The 22,111-nt window shown below is 44.0% G+C and overlaps 1 protein-coding gene across 2 annotated transcripts in view; it reads left to right on the top strand.

The window, feature by feature from the left end:
* Positions 1-573: 573 nt before the first annotated feature.
* Positions 574-22,111, top strand: part of HTR2A (5-hydroxytryptamine receptor 2A) — a 33,953-nt gene continuing 12,415 nt past the window's right edge. Inside the window, exons 1-3 of one of the 2 annotated variants that reach the window (XM_009644784.2) lie at positions 574-804; positions 1,286-1,940; positions 7,751-7,951. In XM_009644784.2, coding sequence (XP_009643079.1) covers positions 1,526-1,940; positions 7,751-7,951 — 616 coding nt within the window. In that variant the 5' untranslated portion in view covers positions 574-804; positions 1,286-1,525. Of the gene's footprint in view, positions 805-1,267; positions 1,941-7,750; positions 7,952-22,111 lie in introns of both variants that reach the window. The other variant, XM_035900367.1, reaches the window with a different exon arrangement.

The following is a 22,111-nucleotide window of genomic DNA, read 5'->3' as shown; positions in this document are numbered from 1 at the left end:
ATCTATTGCCAATTTGATTAACATATCAACACAGACCTGGAGGTAAAACTGAAAGGGACTGACTATTACGCCTTTTAAGGGTGTCATAATCTCCCCTCTAAATGGAAAAAGCTTCACACCTACATTTTTCACTAGTATCTACCACCACGAGCCTTAGATTTTGTCTCTTTTAAGCCTGCATCCTACAAAACACTATAATTGCATGCAGCTGTGTTTGCAAGCCACCCTCTGCAAATGGAAAGCATACATTGAAAAAGCACCCAAGCAGAGGACCTCCAAAATACCCACTGCAAAAGCTGCTAGCTTACCAAAAAGACCCTCTTTGGTCTGCCCTCCCCTGCCCTCCTCTGCTGTTGCTACCTTGCAGTTTATGACATCCAGATAGTGGGAGGTCTGACAAACCGAACAAGGCAGCGAGCAAGAAATTCCATTCCTGTTGAAATCAGTAATTCCTCCGTGCAGGCTGCTTTTTCTTGTGTGTGTGCTCTTTCTTTTGTGTCACTCCGAGAAGGGCTCTGATATTCTTATTATTTTAAATATAGCTTGCCCTGGGGCGGGGAATTGCACAAGGAAAGAGTCGGCAAGCAGCCTATCTCTCAGAAGAAAAGAGCAAGCCTCGCAGCACAGGAACTGGCTTCACTCAAGTGTGCAGTTTAGAAGTCAAAAAACTATTCCAAATACAACCATTTTGGAGGAGGCTGAAGAAAAAGGACACAAAACTGGCTTTAACACCATGAAGAATATGGTAAATCAGGGTACAAAGCGCACCTAATTGCTGTTTGAGAGTGGGCTCTGAAGTACAAAGTAAGTCTTCCTTAAATTGTATTTTTTTTTATCACAGTATCTAGTTGTTTAATTTCCGTTTGGCTGGGCCAAAAGGTACAATTAGCTATAAAAATCAGCATGGAGCAGAATGTGTAATCTCTGATATGAGGCTGAAAATGATACTGAAATACAACAGAAGTCAGAGACTATCAGCCATATTATGGAAGATGAACTATAAATAAGAGCATATCTAATTATTTCAAGAGAAAGATGCTGGATGGAATCTTTAATCAACTTTCCTAATAGGGAAGCGAGAGCTCTGCTGTTTTGTATGGCAAGCTATTTTAATACTGCTGTGTTTAAAATTGTGTGATTACAGTTACCAATAGCAATAAGATGTAGCTCCAGAGGGGAGTCCTAGTGGTTGCAAAAGTTTTTTCTCTTTTATTTCTCCAACATTTTTGCTCTCGGAAGCCTCCAGTCCACATTCTCTCTCCTACAGTTTGGTTTTGCTTTTCAGCTGGATTTTCAATGTATGCCTACGCCGGACTTCCTATGGAACTGAAAACAAAACACTTCAGCATTCGGAGTAATTCTGGTATGTTTTTCTACATCATGCTAGTGGCAAAAATACAGTCGACAAAAGATTCTGCTCCTTCAACTTCTGGCGTGGCCAGCTGAGGAATATAAAGCCTGATGGTGACAAAGGGTGATAATTCCCTATTTTCCACTTTTTATCTCACCGGTTTTGGACTTAGCAATGGATTTTCTTTGTGATGAGGAGAGCTCGGTGAACCCAACTGCAAACACCTTAATGCAAATAAGTCATGAGAGAAGACCCTACAGAAATGTTTACGGAGCTGGAGAGATTAATGTATCACATCTCTTCAACTTGACTGTGGACTCTGAAAACCTAACCAATCTTTCATGTGAAAGTAACATGAGTCCACCGTGCTACTCTTCCCTGCTTCAGCTTTCACAGAAAAACTGGCCAGCTTTGCTGACAGTGATAGTGATTGTTTTAACCATTGCTGGAAATATTCTTGTCATCATGGCTGTATCACTGGAGAAAAAACTACAGAACGCCACTAACTATTTTCTAATGTCACTTGCAATAGCTGATATGCTGCTGGGTTTCCTTGTCATGCCCGTGTCAATGTTAACCATACTGTACGGTGAGTATTAGCTATATAACCTACTGCATGTACTGAGGAGCTTTAAACATTGCATGCACATGTTGTTCTTGTTGTTACTATTTCATTCTCTTACCACAAAAAAAATTATAATCGCTCCATACAAGTTGAAATAGATGTAATTGGTTAATGGATGTAAGGATAGGTGCAGTACTTGAATCTTTTTCTACCTTACATTTCTAATTACAAGCATTTTAAACAGAGTCCAGAACATTAGTTTATTACTCAGTTGCTGGAGGAATTGTCTCAAAGTGCCTGTGAAGATGCTTTGTTCTCTCCATTCTTTCAGGTTTTTTCCCCTGGCTCATAAATGTCAATATTCCTAATGAGAATGTAGGGTCCTGCCAGTTACTTTGCTCTGCAAATATGCACAGAAGCACTAATGACTACCTTCAGATTCAAAATAGGCAACCCCTTCACTTTTTTGAATGAAATAATGCAAATGTAAGTAATTCTCTTAACACCAATATCCTGCTTAGACATCTACTTACCAAAAAATGCTGGAATAAATATTGTGGGAACTAAAAAATGGATGGGAATTAATTCTGCCTAAATTTGTTACATTTACAAATGCAAAGCTATGATTTCTTAAGTTATTTAAGATTTAAGTGAATAATGACTCACAGTTCATACCCTGGTAGTTGATTAATATCAGGTATTTCTTCTCATTTTCACCAAAGTCACTTGCAGAACAGCTCACGTAGAAAAAAGCAGCAGCCTGTGTGTTCGGTACCGACATTGTCAGGCTGTCATAATCCCTAAACTTTGAGAAATGAGTTTTCCAATGCCACAACTGAATTGCTCCAGTTCAAGGAGAAGCCAGACAATGTCAGGAGGAAATTGAGGTTGTTTGCAAAGATTTCTATTTCTTCACTGTTTTGGGACTAAAGGTCCAAGCATGAGCCTGTGAATTCAGAGAGATTTCATCCAGAAAACTGGAAGTTTATTTCCCAGTTTTTATTTCTACACAGCTTGCCCTCGGTAGCACTTGAAAACTCCATTTGGCATCAGTGATGGTGTAACATTGTGATCTATTGTATTAGTGGTGCAATTACCTTTGGTGGGAGAAACAGCGTTAAAAAAGAGCCGCGGGAGCAGAAATTGTCCAATGCGTGAGATTAGCAAAACCCTTTTAAATCCTGCGTGATTCCCTGAGACATGCAACAGGGACTCCTGCTGGCCAGGCTCCGCTGCCAAGGAAAGAGATACCCAAAATCCGCGGCTCGGAAGTGGTTCAGAGGTCGGGATGCGAAATTTCCTGCACGCAGCAAAGCCGAAACCCTCGTTGCAGGGGGGAGGCAGCAGTCGCCCTCCTTCGTGATTGCCGGCGCAGAGGAGCAGCAGGGCACCTCAAGCCATAGGGGAGGGGGTGTGCTGGCTTTGCCTCCTCTCTCCCCACTTTTTCCCTTGCAAGGTCAAGAAGGGGAGACCTTTGCAGGGTAACTTGGGGTGAAAAATCATCTGGTGGTACATGCAGGTACCGGAAGAGCCATCTCGGCATGGCGTACCATCAACCTCCAGGACAAGCAGTGATGGTGCAGAGGGAAACCTCTCCTTACGCAGGAGCATTTGCTTGGCCTCAGCTGCCCAGAGAAAAGCCAGGATGCAGCCAGCATCAGCCACATCACCTATGTTGACAGTCCTGAGCCCAAACTGGGGGCGCTGGCACCCACCTCCCTCTGCCAGGGTACCTCTGAGGCTGTGGAATGAGAGTGTTCCACCACCTGCCCCACAGACCCCTGAAGGGGGATTGTGATTGTTTTGCTCAAAAGAGAGATGATTTTCTTCTTGAGAGCTTTACAGCCGCTACAGGTAATTCCCATTCGGGTGCCCGGTCGCACCAGCCATGTGCCTGCCCCAGCCTGCACCCTTTGGGCCAAACAGGCTTCTCCATCTCCATTCTCCAGAAGCACCAGCCTCTGCTGGGAAAAAAAGACAGCCAGCAAGTCCTGCCAAGGTAAACATGCCCACAGAGCAGAAAACTCACGGAGCTGAGCAACAGCGCTGGTTCCCACCCAAAACCACACAGGATGCTGGATGCCTGCTTCTCCCACTTCGGAGATTAATCCCATGGCAGGGGGAAACAGCAATGGTGTGGAGCAGCTGTTGGGATTATTGCTAGATGCTGTGTGGAAGGACCAGGCGTTTCAAAGGGCTCCTCTCCAGCCAAGTGTGACCCCAGACACGGCCTTGACTGATATGCTTCTGACAAGGCAGGATGGAGCACAGGGCCTTCTCAGCAGCTGCCAGTGCCTACAGACTCTCCTCTCCTCTTTCCTTACAGCACTTCCTTAAGCCTTAAGCCTTTCACTCAGAACAGTTTTCCTGTACATCCTGTTACCAACAAACAGCAGCCCAGCGATCCTGGCCAGCCTGGCTTGTTTGCCTCCTCACCTGAAAGGCCTTGTGAGGAAACATCTCTCCTGGATGCTACTATCTGGCTACATCAGGAAGAAAATCTTTTCTCATCCTAGGGGTACCTGCTCTCCCACTCAGCCTCTCAGCCTGAAAATGTGCAGATGCACAAGTATCACTTGCCTGTCCCTTGGATGGGACTCCCTCATATGAGCTCCTGGACCTCATGAGCTCTCGTGGATCACATGAAATCTTGGACCCTGTAAAACTTTCCCTGTCTACCCAATCTTTAAATTACAGCCATGTTTTGGTTTGTTTTCTCGTTTTCTCTTGTTTTCTCTTGTTTTCTTTTGTTTTCTTTTGTTTCCCCTTGGGCATGTTGAGGGGTGAATTGGACAGTGGCCAGAGCACAGCAGAAGGTAAAGGTGCCCTGCACCATGTGCCACATAAAATGTCCCAAGGCATACCTGGAGGCTGTTATCTATAACCTTCCTAACTCTTAGTGCATCCACAGTTGGCTCCTCTCATGTACTTTCCTCTTTCTTGGCCCTGTAGTCTCCAAGGTAGTTTATCTGATGGATGTCCCATCCAGGTTTAGAGCAAGGACAAGAGGTCTGGAAGGGCATGACAAATGTGTTCCCAAAAGCCTCTGAAACAAGAGAACAGATGCATATTGTCAAGTGTAAAAATACTTATCGCTTTTCCCCGATAAACTGGTCTGGCCTGACAAAGAGATGCTGCTGGGAAGACATGGCCCTGGAAGCCAGCCCTCACATAACACACTCCAGAGACCAGATTCCCTATTGGTATTAGAAGACCAGAAAACAAGATAAAACGTATCATAGAATCATAGAATGTTTTGGGTTGGAAGGGACCTTTAGAGGTCATCTAGTCCAACCCAGGGACACCGCTAACTAGATCAGGTTGCTCACAGCCCTGTCCAACCTGGCCTTGAATGTTTCCAGGCATGGGGCCTCCACTAACTCTCTGGGCAACCTGTTCCAGTGTTTCACCACCCTTACTGTGAAGAATTTCTTCCTGCTATCTAGTCTAAACCTACCCTGGTTTAGTTTAAAACCATTACCCCTTGTCCTGTCACAGCTGGCCCTACTAAAAAGATTTTCCCCATCTTTCCCATAGGCCCCCTTTAGGTACTGAAAGGCCATAATCAGGTCTCCCCGCAGCCTTCTCTTCTCCAGGCTGAACAACCCAAACTCTCTCAGCCTGTCCTCATAGGAGAGGTGCTCCAGCCCTCAGATCATTTTTGTAGCCCTCCTCTAGACCTGCTCCAACAGTTTCATGTCCTTCTTGTGCTGAGGGCTCCAGAGCTGGACGTAGTACTCCAGGTGAGGTCTCACCAGAGCAAGTCAGCCCAGAGGACGGTTGGCCTTCGGGGCTGCCAGCGCACATTGCCGGCTCATGTCCAGCTTTTCATCCACCAATAAATGCTTTAGGGCTTGCCAGAGTCAGCTCATATTACAGCAGTCCAAGAGTACCAAGAAATAGAATCATAGAATCATTTAGGTTGGAAAAGACCTTTAAGAACATCAAGTCCAGCCATTACCCTAACCCTGACATCCCAACACTAAAGCATGGCCCTAAGCACCTCATCTGTCCTCTTTTAAATAGCTCCAGGGATGGGGACTCGACCACTTCCCTGGGCAGTCCATTCCAATGCTTGACAACCCTTTCGGTGAAAAAATTTTTCCTAATGTCCAACCTAAACCTCCCCTTGTGCAACTTGAGGCCATTTCCCCTCGTCCTAACACTTGTTACTTGGGAGAAGAAGTCTCCTCAGTGCTTACTGAGACTAATCTTAATTAGGCACAGACCCAGGTCCCCTGCCTGTCCCTTTGCTCCTGCTGTTGCAAATCTTGTACTGTATCCACAAAGGAGACAGACACCCCCCAAAACACTAGCGTGTTCTCACAATACCAGCTTTGGCATTTGCCCCATGCTGCGCTGCCCTGGGCAGCTCAAGTAATATGCTCTAAATTAAATCACCACAAGATAAGGACATGGCTAACTGCAAAACTTGCTCCAAGGTTGTGGTAGTGGTTCCCTGAAGGACTAGAAGGGCCTTTGAATGGGAGTCCTGCAGGGCTTTGCTTAGCCTGAGTCTGCTTAGTACTGCTCCTAACAACTTGGCCAGTGTGCAGAGTATGAGCGTACACAGCTTTCCAAAAGCACCAGGCTGGGAGAGGTTACAAGCACTCGGGGGGACAGGATCAGACTCATCAACAAACATCTGGACCCCTGAAGAGAAAGTCTGAAATGAACAAATAACATTCAGTGAGGATAAATGCGAAGAAATCCACTTAGGAAAAAGATAGCAAACCAACTACTGCTGGGGAAATTTGTCCAGGCTTCAGGAATGCTGAACAAGATCTGGCTGTCAAAATGGATCATAAGCTAAGCATGTGTCACTGGTATGATATTTTTATACAAAAGGCACTCTTCATTCCAGGTTGTGTAAGTAAGGACATTCCCTGCAAGACAAGTAATCTTGCATTTCACTTAGCAGTTGGGAGGCCTTTGCAAGAGTACCAAGTCCTGTTTTGGTCACTGAACGATAAGCAAGATGTGGATAAATTAAATAGATTGCAGGGCAGAGAAACAAGAAGCTCAAAAGTTTGAAAAACATCATCTGTAAGCAAAAGATAAAGGAATTGGCTTTTCTTAGTCTGGAAGAGAAAAAGAAAAAACTAGGCAAGACACGATAGCCATCTTCCAATAGCTTCCAGAAAGGACAGCAATTGATTATTCTTCATGGCTAGTGGAAAGAACAAGAAGGAAAGGCTTAATTTGTAGCAAAGATGTAGGGTGGATATTGGTAAACACTAATGCATTTGCTTTGGATTTCTCTCTCTGGAGGAACTTATCAATATTCATTGATACAGGGAATGTCCTTATTTATGTATGTGGTAGGTACCTGAAGACAGGCGAGATAAATATCCCTGGTATGCAACAAAATACATTTCTTTCTCCAGCTTCCACTAAATCTCAAGTTTCAGTTACAGAATTTAGGCGACTTTGCATATCAGCAGGTGTTAATAATGCAGTAATTACGCGGATAAAAAGACCTAAAACAAAATTGAGAACTTGCAGGTTTACAATGAGAAAATTGCTTCTCTTTCCATAGATTTGCTGCCAGAAATGGTTAATTGTAACATCAAGCATTAGCATTGTGCAAATAGAATTAAAAAGAAGAAAACATACTCTTCTTGTAGCCTGGGAAAGAAGCAGAGTTAATCCCAAAAACTACAGTTAGAAGGTTGCAAGCAAATAAAAAAGGTTTCTTAAAACAGTGTCAGGGAGCTTCTATTGAAGGCATCACTTACTACCAGCTTCTACTAGAAGGTTATATGCACTAAGACGTATATGTCACAACAAATGTACGTCACATTCTTAGCTGATGTCAACTTTCTCTTGTGCAGGATACACATGGCCTCTACCTACAAAGCTCTGTGCCATTTGGATCTACTTGGACGTGCTTTTCTCCACGGCCTCCATCATGCACCTCTGTGCCATCTCACTGGATCGCTATATTGCCATTCGAAACCCCATCCATCACAGCCGGTTTAACTCAAGAACTAAGGCTTTTGTAAAAATAATTGCTGTTTGGACCATATCAGTCGGTAAGTGAGGCAATATTTCAGCATGTAATTGCAGATTTCTAGCCTTTGAGAGGATTTGACATATATATTGCAGCCTAAAACTGTATTCTCTGCCTGCAATATTTTGCTTGCCACAGTCTAAGAAGTGCTGTAATGTAGTAATTATGCAATGGAATTCAACGACAATGAGAAATGGAGGAGAACTGAGCAGCACTGTCACTGAAAGAATACACATCAGTGATAGCACGACTGGGTTCAGGTTTGTTCTAAAGATGTGCTTATTTCCCATATTGACAATCCGTCATTACTTTGACATCTGAAAAGAAAAAAAAATCTCACCTGAAAACCAGACTTCTCTGTTTTATGTAAGTCAGTTGTTCCCAACTCCTTATTAGGGTTATTTGCTTAGAGATGTTTCTTACGGGCAGATCTTTTCTGCTTTTCTCGGTGCGTAGGGTAGGGTGTTTATGCATCCTATTTAGGAGGCATTAGGTACTCTCTGTACACCGTAAATGAGAGAATTTTCCCACCAGGACAGTTCAGAGTCACAGCCTAAAATAGGTGCCCTGAATGACTCCCTAGATGAATCTCTGCACTGGCAAAAGCCAGAAGCTCGAAACTAGGTGTGGGAGTGCCACCCTTCCATTCCTGTGGTAGCAGCACCCTCAGCGCGCAGCCATTTCACAGCAAGGGAAGAGGAAAAGAGCTTGGTGTCTGATGCCATCAGGGGTTTCCTCACACACCTGGGACAATGGTTCTCAAATGTGTTGAAAGCACAGTTCCCTTTCAGCTCATCTGGTTTTGTAGACACCCCACCACCACCACCACGAGCATTGGCAGCTTGCTTATTCAGAGGGAGGAAAAATTCACTCTTTTGCCCTGGAAGAGATGAGTGTTGCCAGAAATCAAAGGTAATTAGCCACTTCCCTGGCTAATATAAATTATTGCAAGTGGTAACTGCAATCCATTACCATTCTTCCAAGGGGAAGGAAAGGAGATGATGCCTAACACTGCTGCCTGCCTGCCACTCTGAATCGCCTCCTAGCCTCCCACTTGATCTTGGCCCAGAGTCCGAGAAAAAGCAGTATAGGATATTTATGGCTTGAATTAGCTGTATCTTCTGCAGCGCAGCAAGAACTAGTGGGAGCCCTCTCTCAACGGGAGGACAGATCTGCATCCTCCAAGACCTGCCGAGGTTCAACAGCATCATGTGTGGCTCTGGGGTGCGTTCAGCTGATGAGAGGTAGATGTCTAGCAGAGGCCAGGTGACCTCCACCCTAAAAATACCTAGCTCTCAACTGTAGAGCAAACCTTGAGTAACTCAGATGTAGATGTCTTCATTTAGATGAGATGAGTCATACCTTATAGCTCTACAGTCACTTTTTTCATCAATCTAGAAGAAAACATATTACTTAATCTGTCCAATCTTGGACACTGCTAAGTGCAAGCATTTTTGGTGCATTCTCCATATAACAAAAAAGTCAATCATTCCATTTGTACTCACTGTGTTTGCCTGCATTTGTTTGTGGTGCCTGTGCTTAGTGTGAAATTACTGTGCTTTGCTTTTTAAACACTAATAAATTCACAGAATGATCAGAATGACCATTCCAGGGGCAAACCAGTGGTCCACGCTGCTCAGCATCTTTCCTCAGACAGTGGCTCGCTATTAAAATGAATACAGAAAAAAAAAATATTTAAGAACTATTAGTTAGAATATGGTTTATGTCCTCTAGCAGGAGGGGCTAGTTCTTTGATACCTTAACATTTAATTTCAAAAGTTAGGACTATTCTTTGCAGTAATAACTGATAACAACTTACACACCATAAAAATACCTCTTCTGCTCTCTAGAGAATTTTCTTTTAACCTGATCAGATGAGACACAGATGTTATTTGTTGTTACTATGGCAAGTGATAGCAACATGGTCCCTGTTTGCAGAACTGAAAAATACAGCTCCTTATTTTATTGGAAAGCGCTCAAGTGTGGCATGAGTGAAGAGGACAGAGTCCTACTTTACTGCAGCTGGATAAAGACACATGTAAGGGAATGGTGGCTGTTAGGAAAATAGGCGGGCTGATGGGGTAAACTCCATCTCATTCACACATCACCTGTCATCAAAACAGTGTGTAGGTTAAACAGATATAAATGAATGCAGGCAAGCACACCGAGGTGTGCAGGAATGAGGCGGTGCTGAGCTGGTTTGCTAGTCCTGTGGAAGCAAGGGACGTGGGGAGATGAGCTGAAGGAAAATGGGTCAGTTCCCAGCCTGGCAACCATGTCGTGAATGAGCTCTGGCAAATGTGATGTGCTCCAGAGGACAGACAGGGAAGCAAACACACAGCAAGCTATAAAGAAGCTGCTGAGCTAGTTACTGCCAGGCTGAACTGAGTTTGCACCATGGCATATTGCTATGCCAATAGAATAAAGAAAAAATGCCAGTATTATAAGAAACCTTGATAGATCCCAGATCAGCCACGCATCTTGCTGTCAGTCAGTTATTGACCCTGTCCTCCTGATGTGCCGCGATCCAACTCAGAATAGATAGGAAATGGTTTCTGAACGTCACTTACTAATAGGAAATGGTTTCTGAACAAAGAGGTGCTCTATGTATCATTTACCAGTCTCCAGGCTCTCAGTGCTACTTAGAGTGTCAGGACTATAAATTATTAAACTCTTTGCATTTTCACACAGCTATAGCTGGCACCAGCAGAGCTGGTGTCGGGCACCGCGCACTATCCGCAGTGCATGGTGTGGCTGCCATCTCACTGACAAGTTTGGAGAGGTGGGAGTTTCTCAAGGTTTTGCCCTCCAGCCTAAGTTAGATAGCCTTTGGCATCCCCTCGCTCCTGCAGTTTGCAGCTGAGCTGGCGCCCTGTGAATTTTCATCATGTATGAGACAGAGGGTGAAAAGCAAGAGAAAGAAATGGAAGACATCATGTTCCCCTCTGTACAGGCTCGTTTTACCAGGGGAAGAGGGGGAACCTGCTGATCAGAGACCCTCGATTGCTCCCTCACTGTCAAAATCTTTACTCCATCCTCCCGCATAGGCTCCTTCAATGATTGTTTTACCAGGCTCAGTCCCAATCTATTTAGGCTCTGGTTTTGTGGCAGTATTCCATGCCCAGGTCATCTTTGTCCCCTTCTCTGAGTCTTTCATAGTGAGATAAATGAGTCATTATTCCACTCTACTTAGCGCTTGTCAGGCCACACCTGGAATACTGTGAACAGTTCTGGTCCCCGATATACAAAAAAAAAGTGGACAGGCTGGAGGGGGTCCAGAGAAGGGCCACCAAGGTGATCCAAGGACTGGGAAGCCTGACATGTGAGGAAAGGCTGAAAGAACTGGGTTTGTTCAGCTTTGAGAAAAGAAGGCTCAGAGAGGATCTCATCGCCACGTACCAGTACCTAAGGGGTAGCTACAAGGAAGAAGGGGACTTCCTTTTTACAAGGAGTCACATGGAGAGGACGAGGGGGAATGGACACAAGTTGCTCTTGGGGAGATTCTGATTGGCCACGAGAGGGAAATTTTAAACCATGAGAACAGTCAACCATTGGAATAATCTCCCCAGGGAAGCGGTTGACTCCGCCACATTGGACACTTTTAAGACTCAGCTGGACAAGGTGCTGGGCCATCTTGTCTAGACTGTGCTCTTACCTAGAAAGCTCGGACTAGATGATCCTTGAGGTCCCTTCCAACCTAAGATTCTAGGATTCTATGATTTTATGATTCTACGATTCTACATCCCCTTGGAAACATAGGTGGCCAGACCACAATATTCAAGACATGGACACACCAGGAATTACTGTGGTGTAGCAATGTTTTCTGCCTTGTTCTCAATTCCCACCTTAATAAGTCCTGCCTTCCTTTTAGACTTTAGGATGTCGGTCTCAGGACCATTCCTGCACACTGAGTTCAGTGGCTCAAAAATCATGGAATCACAGAATGGTTTGGGTTGGAAGGAACCTTTAAAGATAATCTGGACCAGCCCCCCGCAATGGACAGGGACATCTATCACTAGATCAGGCTGCTCAAAGCCCTGTCCAACCTGACCTTGAACACTTCCAGTGATGGGGTATCCACAACCTCTCTTGGCAACCTGTTCCAGCATTTCACCACCATGGTTATAAAAAATGTCTTCCTTGCGTCAAATCTTTCACTTTAAAATGGTTGCCGCTTGTCCTGTCACTACCAGCCTTGGTAAAAAGTCTTTCTTCATCTTTCCTATAAGCCTTCTTTATACACTGAAATGATGTAATAAGGTCTCCCTGGAGCCTTCTCTTCTCCAGGCTAAACCCCAACTCTTTCAGTCTTTCTTCATAGAAGAGGTGTTCCAGCTCTCTGACCATTTTCATGGCCCTCCTCTCTTTCCTGAGTAATGACAAATAGTTTTGCATATCTAGATCAGGTTCCACTCCAACTAATGTACAACTCTACTTCTTAGCACTGGATTTTGTCTACTACTTTGGTGACCATCAGCTGAGATTTATGAGGACCTTCTGCAATTCTCTGCAGCCAAAGCCTGCACATCACCAGCACATTTACTCAGTTCCAGTGTCCATGCAGACAGGTCACAGATGGGCTGAACAGTGCTGATGAGCACAGAGAGCTGTTGGACGCTACCTTCTACCACCCTCACTCTGGAAACAAACCATTTAATCCTACCCTTTGTTTTCTGTCTTTCAACCCATCCTTTTTCTACAAGACAACCTTTCTTTTTCTGCCATTAGAGTTTAATTTCTTTAACAGTCTTTGACAAAACAGTGTTGTCAGAGCATTCTGGAAATCCAGGAGCATTATATCAGCTGGATCACCCTTATCCACGTGCTCACTGACTCCTGCAAATGCTTCTAACTGATTTGTGGGTTATGGCTTCTAGCTGATTTGTGGGGCATGCAGAAGTTCTCCTAGTGCTTCCCAATCTACCCAACTCTCTTTCGTTATGTCTTCTAATTTACCTAAGTAATAACACTTTCATTCACTAAATTTGTAATTTTCTTTTTATTCACTAAGTTCACAAATTTGTTTCAGTCAGTTTGACCCAAAGACCAGTCAATCAGTGGTCTTCCTTCCGTGGGCTTCAGTGATATATGAAGTATTTATAAAACAGCATAAACAAGGACAGATATTTTGATTTACTTGATTTCTGAAATCTTGACTTTCCTAGATTAAAAAAAAATAAAAATTGTACTAACATTTGGTTTCATGTTGAGTGGAAGACAAGCATTTAGCCAGCAGCCTTTCTTTCACTAGACCATGTAATGCCACAGGCAATTGGTTTAAAATGGATTCTAATTACTGTAACAGATTCTAATCGTGTCTTTAATTCTTAAATCATCCAATATCCACAGTGTCTAGATAATTAGATTATTTGTAGCAGTTGAAGGCAAAAGACCATTAAACCCTGAAAATTATTCCATTTGTTTTAAAGCACAGAGGTCATTACGGAGAACAGGTGTAAAAAGCCCAAGCGTTTCCCCTTCCTAGAAAAATTAGAATTGAATTTTGAATAGCATTTAACTGGAATCCATAGAATTGTAAATAGAGCCTATGCTGAAAAATATAGGTAAAGCACCTTTGAGTGGGCCTAAGAAACACATTGCTCTGCAAGAAGCCAAAAATGCATCATTCCTTCAAAAATCCTTGAAAGGGCCACATAAAAGAATCAGAGTCATGAATGTTAAGCCCTTATATATATCATTCCTCAGTGCTTATTTCTCTTGATTCCTCTGTTAATGGTCTAAGTAATGTGAAGTTTGATGAAGCCCAAATCCTCTTAGCTGAGTTTTCTCTTCTCTTATCATTTCTCACTCAGCCTACACATCTGTTCACTGCCTTCAGGCAGTCTCTGCTCTCCCCAGTCACTAACAACTTAGATTTATTCAGTACTTTTCATGCAGAATAAAAGTCCAAAGTGGAGCTGGATGAAGCTTGTGAAATATCTCCCACCCCCTAACTCTCTTAAAATTTTGTCATTGCTTTCGAGGCTTCAGGAATACAGAAATACTGTAGCACATGAAGCAACACTCTCCAAAGTGCAGGGTGCAAAAAGTTACCCCCAAGGTGTACGAAACAAGCCCATTGTACTGAGCCCTCTGATAATTTGGCAGTGGGAAGCTTTATGCTGACCTAGAGGCCTAACACCTCCTTCCCAGGCAGCCTGCAATTTCTCTGCGTGACTTCTTGCTGTCCCACAGAGTACAAAGGGCCGGGGAAGCAGCTGGGATTTGGAGAATACAGCTACCCGTATCTCTGGATCGTGGGTTGTTGACAGCTTTGGCCTCCTTCAGCTCACTCCTCCTTCTGCCAAGGACAGCCTTCATTTGAAAGTCCCTTTAGTGTTTTCAAAAGGCAAATAGCCAAGGCGCTGCAGGTTGGGAATCCCTCTCCCAGATCCACCACATCCTCCATTTCTTCCACACAACATACTTATAACTTGCCAGTTCATTCAAGACTAATTTAGCGATGGCTTGGCATAGGAAAAGACCACTTGCTGTAACATGGAATATACTGCCAAAATACATAAAATTGCAAATAATTACACACAGCACTGTACTCCAACAGTATAGATTTAAAGTTGAGCACCTAAATTTGGAAGTTTAGCTGGAGCTAAACCTGAAATATCATCTACACTACTCCCTTTACCATGTAGTCATTCACTTCACTTCCATTTCTTCTTTTGAAAACTTGGCTTTGCATTCTTAGCAGTATTTATAATAATGTCCTTAGTTAACATCTCTTTTTTTTGTTATTATAATGTATTGCGTTTGCATGGCAAGGTTTTGGTAGCAGGGGAGCTTCTGTGAGAAGCTGCCAGAAGCTTCCCCCACCAATGCCAGGTGGGTCCAAGGCAGACCCGCCGCTGGTCAAGGCCGAGCCCATCAGCAACGGTGGTAGTGCCTCTGGGATAACATATTGAAGAAGAGGGAAAAAAACCTGTGAAACTGCAGCCAGAGAAAGGAGTAAGAATACACAAGAGGAACAGCCCTACAGACACCCAGTCCAGTGCAGCAGGAGGGGCAGGAGGTGCAGCCCATGGTGGGGCAGGCTGTCCCCCTGCAGCCCATACAGGTCCATGGTGGAGCAGATCTCCACCTGCAGCCTGTGGAGGACCCAATGCCAGAGCAGGAGGGTGCCCAAAGGAGGCTGTGACCCTGTGGGAAGCCCACACCGGAGCAGGCTCCTGGCAGGACCTGTGGCCCTTTGAGGAGAGGAGCCCAGGTTGGAGCATAAAAATCCATAGGGCCACATTTCCAAACCAGAGACATAGAGCAACCTGGCATACATCTGGATGGGGAAGAATACATTATACAAGTACATATGTATTGTCACAGAATCACACAGAATCACAGAATGTCAAGATTTGGAAGGGACCTCGGGAGATCATCTAGTCCAACCCCGCTTGCTAAAGCAGGTTCACATAGAGCAGGTTGCACAGGACTTCGTCCAGGCGGGCTTTGAACATCTCCAGAGAAGGAGACTCCACAAGCCCCCTGGGCAGCCTGTTCCAGTGCTCTGTCACCCTCAGTGTAAAGAAGTTCTTCCTCATATTCAACTGAAACCTCTTATGCTTCAGTTTGTGCCCATTGCCCCTTGTCCTGTTGCTGGGCACCACTGAGAAGAGTCTGGCTCCGTCCTCGTGACATCCAACCTTGAAATATGTGTACATGTTGATTAGATCCCCTCTCAGTCTCTTCTGAATTCTCTCTAGGAGTTCCTCATCTTGTCAAATGAAGAATAATTATTATGTCCACGTTTACCATTTTTGATGTGTAATTACCTGATTATCAGGACGAGATGAAAGTTTTTGCCTATGAAAAAGGCACACACCCATTCTGTGAGCTCCTCTTTTCAAAGATTACAGGTGAAAAAGGGAACAAGGAGTGGTCACAACATTAATATGGGGGGTTTCTTTCCACTTTGGTTTTATTTTTAAGGGCAAGTTTGAAATAATAGAGCTGTATTTTTAATAGCAGAGCTACGTGGAAAGAACCTGGTTAGTCAAGGTACCAATGACAGAATTTGTTCATTGTCTTTCTTTATTTTTTAAAAAATTGTCTTTGCTTTAAAGACCATAAGGACCATGTTCTTCTTCTCCTTGAAGCTACCGGCAAAAATGCATTAAGTTCAGTTGGACCAGGCTCGTCCTGTTATCAGGTTTCTTTGAATGAATAAGTAACTGTTCCTGGTTGGCAATACAACCTATAATCAGCCAGTCTTTCTTTGTAGGATACTTCAGAAAAAAATGCAGTAACAGTGCAGTGCCTATTATAAGTTATTCCTCCTTCTCTGAAAGGCTCTATTTTTTAGCCAGTTGTGTACTCAGCACAGCGTGCAATACATACAAGAATCCCCATCCAGAAGAAGCATGAGGCTAGGTCCCACCACAGGATACCCTTTTCTGCAGAAAGTGCTATGTGAGAGCTTGCAAAATGCAGAAAGGGCAAGTTCACGCTTCTTCTCTGATCTTTTCCTGGTAGATCTCTACAGCAGTATATGCTCAAAAGGGGATCCTATATTGACCAAGAAATTACTTCAGCATCTCTAATCAGAGGAACTGGGATTTCTGCATAGCAGAAGCCACATGCAATATAAATGAGCAGAAAAGAAGTGCACAAGGAATCATGTTGGGATTTATAAATTCTGTCATCTGTACACTGTAATTGCATTTAATCGCCTTATAAATTAAAAATAGTGTTGTTAAAGTAACACTGTGTTGCATAAAAGAAAATGTCAACAACAAAGAAATGTTCAGTCATTTATAAATTATACAGAGCAATTTCTCAGCTTCTTTTATGTATTTTAAAGAACTAAATTTTATTTAAACCAGATTTTGCATTTTATAATCTTAAGAAAGAGGAATGTTATCACAGAATTCTGCTTTAAAATGAAATCCTTACATTTACCCCAGTTGGCAGGAACATTGCAAACTGTTGCACACTCAGTTAATTGCAATTAACTTTCCCCTTGTATTTCCTGGCCCATGCTATTGGCACCATTTGTGGTGCAGAAGCCAGCTAATAAAAATCAGGGGTTATGTCAGAGCTGAGACAACATATTCCTAATCACCTACAACAAATTTAGAAATACCTGTCAGCTGATTTTTCCTATGATGTCCTCCAGAGACACTGATGGAACACAGCCTGTCCAACTCCTAAGACACCCTGAGAGCAGGCTGAGGCATCGCGATAAAGGCTCTCTTTTCTGGCTGATCAAAATTGGAGCTGTGTATTTCACAGTATTCAGCCCTGCATTTATGTTGCAAGTAAATCACAACCACTGGGAAGACTTGCTTTCTTTTGGCAGAACACAACCCTAGTCATGATTTTGTATTTGATCTAAGTTTTGAAATGTCAAATTGACCACTACTGCTAGGATCAGAGGCTGAGCTGAACTGTGAGTATTCCAAGATAAATACTGTGTGGTTTTAGGTCTCAGGTGCGCTGAGTGAGCAGCGTAACTTTCTCCTTACAAGCGTAAAAGTGCCCAAAAGTTTTAGGTTGAAGGTTCCCAGGGACACCTGCCTTGCATACCACTGCAGAACTTAAGGAGGTCCCTCCAGCATGCAGAGTAGCCATTTCTTATCACAAGGGTAGTTCATGTATTTATTTTTCATTTTCAAGGTGGTTTGTGACATTTAGCAGAAAGATCACTCTAGGGACTGTGCTATAGCACCTACATAGCAACCTGTAGATGGGAAATACAGGCAGATATGATCTATCACTTTTTCATTTGCTCTTTAACCCTGCTATATTCCTGATGTGACTGGGGCACTGACTGATCTGATGGAAGAGTAGTTCCATCAAGGTGAAGGGCATTATCCACCGTGTGGGCAGTGAAGCATAAAATCACAGAATCATAGAATATTTTGGGTTGCACGGGATCTTTAGAGGCCATCTAGTACAACCCCCCTGCAGTGAGCAGGGACATCAATCAGGTTGCTCAGAACCCCGTCCAACCTGCCCTTGAACGTTTCCAGGGATGGGGCCTCCACCACCTCCTTGGGCAACCCCTTCCAGTGTTTCACTACCCTCATTGTAAAGAATGTCTTCCTTATATCTAGTCTAAATCTACCCTGGTTTAGTTTAGAACCATTACCCCTGGTCCTGTCACAACCAGCCTTGCTAAAAAGATTGTCCCCGTCTCTCCTATAGGCCCGCTTTAAGTACTGAAAGGCCGCAACCAGGTCTCCCTGCAGCCTTCTCTTCTCCAGGCTGAACAACCCCAACAACTCCCCAAGCATGAAGCACAGGATCCCAAATCTTGATATTCAGACCACTGCAGCTCTCTAAGCCAATTCTTTCCCTGTTTTTCCTTCCAAATAATCCATCTCATCAGGACATCTACCCCAATAAGTGCCCAGCCATTGGCGCAGTCTCCTTGTGTATCTAGTAAGAAGCTGACCATTTGCTTAATCAGCAGCCTCTGCAAGCCACCACAAAAGGAGACAGGGAGAGACAAGACAAAGATTTGGATTAAAGTGGGATCCTGAGGTCCAGAAAATCCAGAAGAAGGACAGTATTGGTTGTCTGTACCCTTCAGGCTCAGTGCTCTGTTGCTAAAATACCCGCCGTATTAAACAACTTACCTGATAGTTACATTCAGTCTCCTGTTAAACTACACAGCTGCTGGAGAAGTATCAGAGACATACCAACAGAAAGCTCTGTTCAGTTCAGTGGAGGATTAAGGCAGAGTTAAGTAAATTACCAGCATTCAACACATCATACAATGTAATAATTAAAAGCCCAGAAGTGTAAAAAACTGGGATAGTAGAGGCTCTTTTCACTTAGTCTGCTCCAGGAACCATCTCATTAGTTGCCCATGATAGTGGAATATCTAAAATCTTTCTATAATTTCTATCTTATTTCTACTATATTTCTACTATATAAAAATACACATATTTTTAAGCATTACTGTGTATGTACTATGTATAGCATTCAATAAATTAGCCCTGAGGAGCCTTCAAGAGCTTCATAGTTCAAAAGGCAGGCTGATAACATGTGATCTGGGACAATCCTGATAGCAATTTATGGTATTTATATCTTTCTCAAAGCACAACTATCCCCAGATCTATTCTCCCAGGGGCCTGAACAGTGAGCCTTGCAAAGCCGTCTGACATGGAATATAAAAAGGTCCCATGCTAAACAGGAGGGACATCACAAGTGGTTGGAGCTGATCCCACTTTAAAGGCTCTTTTCCTTTTCAAGTTAACATATTTACTTAAGCCAGTGACAACTGTAAATTTGTAACTTCTTTCAAGTAGGAATTAAATCATTGCTACAGGGAACTTAAAAACACTGAGGCAATTTAAACAACATTAACTGAGTACACAGAAAGGAAAAAGGGTGTTTGACCTGTTCTGCTGCATTTTGCTGAGCCACAGAAGTAGCAGGTTTGTCCATCCAGGAGCTTTAAATAAGAACAAGCAGCACCTTGTCCCTCTGCACAGAACTAGGCTGGAGACCCGTGGCACTTCTTGCAATTTTTCAAACTAAATATTCAGCTCTTTATCATAAGGTCAGTCACTTCTAATTACTTCTAATCACCATGGATGAAGCGGTTACACAGCTGTCATCAGGTGGCATCACTGAGGTGGGGGTCAGTCTCTTCTCTCAGGTAACGGGCAATAGGACGAGGGGAAATGGCCTCAAGTTGCGCCAGGGGAGGTTTAGGTTGGACATTAGGAAAAATGTCTTCACTGAAAGGGCTGTCAAGCATTGGAATGGGCTGCCCAGGTAGGTGGTCGAGTCCCCATCCCTGGAGGTATTTAAAAGATGTGTAGATGAGGTGCTTAGGGCCATGTTTTAGTGGTGGACAGGTATGGTTGGGCTCAATGTTCTTAAAGATCTTTTCCAACCAAATGATTCTGATTCTATGATCAGCTTACATCCCCTGGAGGAGAACATTAAGCCCAGCTCCCTCCCAACTCCCAGCTGACAGCAGGACCATAGCTGCCGTCTGGATACCTTGGACTTCAGCTCTGCTCAGCCAGAATCCCCCAGGCAAGATGCTCCCTTGGACTTCTGCCCAGGCTTAGTCAGACACCACCTTACTCTAGTCTTTCCAGACTTGGGGATAGTGGCCAGTCTCAATCTCACCAAGATGGTGACCAGTTTCAATCTTACCAAGGACCAGACTGCAAATAAATTGGTACTGTAAACAATAATGCAATCAAATTACAGGGTGGGAAGTCTTCAAAGCCTTTTATTGTTACATTAGAAACCTCCCCCCATTCCCAGGTTTTTGCAGCTGCCGTTTGATTTCCTCCAGGCACTGTGCAGTGCGACACACCATCCTCTCTGCCTCCTGGCAGGCTGTCGCAGATGGAGTGAGAGGGAGGCAAAAAGAATGCGGTTTATTGGTGTAAAACCAATTGGTGGTGAGTTAACAAAATTCAGTGGTAACTGCGACAATAGTTTATAAGATTTGATGGCAAGGTACACTTTGTTATTTACTGCACAAAAGACAGGGTCAGACAAGACTGTCAGGGAGACCCTCCCGTTGAGTCATGAGGTTCAGAAAAGATCCCCTTGCTTTCTAAACTCCCTCAGAGAGGAGTCTAGGTGCGGCTGGATCCAATCCTAGTCCCAGACTTGGTCAACGGTTTATGTCTAAAGGATTATATATGCGCAATTAATCCTTTATGTCACTTAGCTAAGATTTCCAAGTTAGCATGCTGTTAGTCACTTACCGAGAATCTGTTGGGCTAAGGAATAACCTTGAGAGGCGTCCCTGCTCAAGGGGAGATCCTGGCATGCAGCCCGCTGCCATGCAGGAGAGCTCCAAGGGCTCTTGGGCTGCTCACTATTTATGGGGGTAAGATGATTGGCTCATAGTCATATTTGCATACTGACCACTGTGCTTAGGTGGGCACATTCCACAATAGCCCTTGGCTATTGTATTGTTATCTGTCTCCCCCACATCCAGTGGGTGCATCCTTCAAGACTAGACACAGACCAGACACATCTATCACCACCGCCACAGGTGGTTATCACTTGAAAGAGGTCAAAGGAGTGGGAGTCAGAGACGAGGGGGGGAGCACACTGCCACACAGGCCTTCCCTGGTGGGAGGCAGGGATTAAAGTCCAGGCAGCTGCGCAGAGCAAGCTGGAGTCCATGTAGAAGGGATGTCCCATGGGGCCACGTGCGCTGTCAACCTCACTTGAAATACAACACCACCATCCTTTTCTTGCCTAGAAAGGTTGGACCAGATGATCCCTGAGGTCCCTTCCAACCTGAGATTCTAGGATTCTATGATTTATCCCAGCTGGGAGTGCTGGGATAGACACCAGGACGATGTGCAGTCAACAACCCTCCTTTAGTTTAAAACCTTGTCATTACCCCTTGTCCCGTCACAACTGGCCCTGCTACAAAGATTGTCCCCGTCTTTCCTATAGGCTGCCTTTAAGTACTAAAAGGCCGCAATAAGGTCTCCCTTATTCATATGGATATTCAAATGGATACCAAGACTAACTTTGGGAAGTGTGACTGCCTCCCTGCTTATGAAAGATTAGACCAGGCAGCACAGCTTTCTCCAGAAATTCCTTACCCCTTGGAGGCCTCACTTTTGCACACTGCAGTCAGCAGAAGGTGAAGGCAGCCCCGGCAAACAGACCTGTGCTGGCACTAAACTCAGAGGGTTTGGCTGCAATAGCAAGATTCTCTATTTCAGCTTGTTCAGCTGACACCACTGGGGTCTGCTCACCATTGCTCCTTGCTGCATACGTGAGTGGCATAATCCAAAATACCCAGTCCTGAAATCCTTTTTCAAAATAAATTTCTTCAGGACATTTATAAATCTTTCTTTCTTTCTAGCTGTTTGATAAGTGTAGACTTCTATGTGCCTCTTTCAGTCCCTTTAGTAACTGGGTAATCATATTACACAGAGAGATAACAACTTCTCTTGATCTGAGATAGCTGCAAGAAGCCAATAAGCACCTTGGCAAAAGCCTCTGCCTAAACTAAAGATAATGTCAAAAAGTTGAAAAGCAAAGACTGTATTGGTGGAGATGCTCCACTGCAAATTGCGATGCAAAAGGTTGTGCCTTTCTCAGATGCTCAAAAAGACTGGAAAATCCACCAAGGAAACAAGAACGACCAGACATGAAGGACACAGAACTGCTGTAAGCAAGTCCTACAGCACAGCTAATAAAGGGGATTTGAGGTGCGTATAGGCAGGAATAG

Source organism: Egretta garzetta, unplaced genomic scaffold (genome assembly GCF_000687185.1).
Source record: "Egretta garzetta isolate BGI_Z169 unplaced genomic scaffold, ASM68718v1 scaffold268, whole genome shotgun sequence".
Taxonomy (NCBI): domain Eukaryota; kingdom Metazoa; phylum Chordata; class Aves; order Pelecaniformes; family Ardeidae; genus Egretta; species Egretta garzetta.
This window is presented reverse-complemented; position numbering and strand designations above follow the sequence as displayed.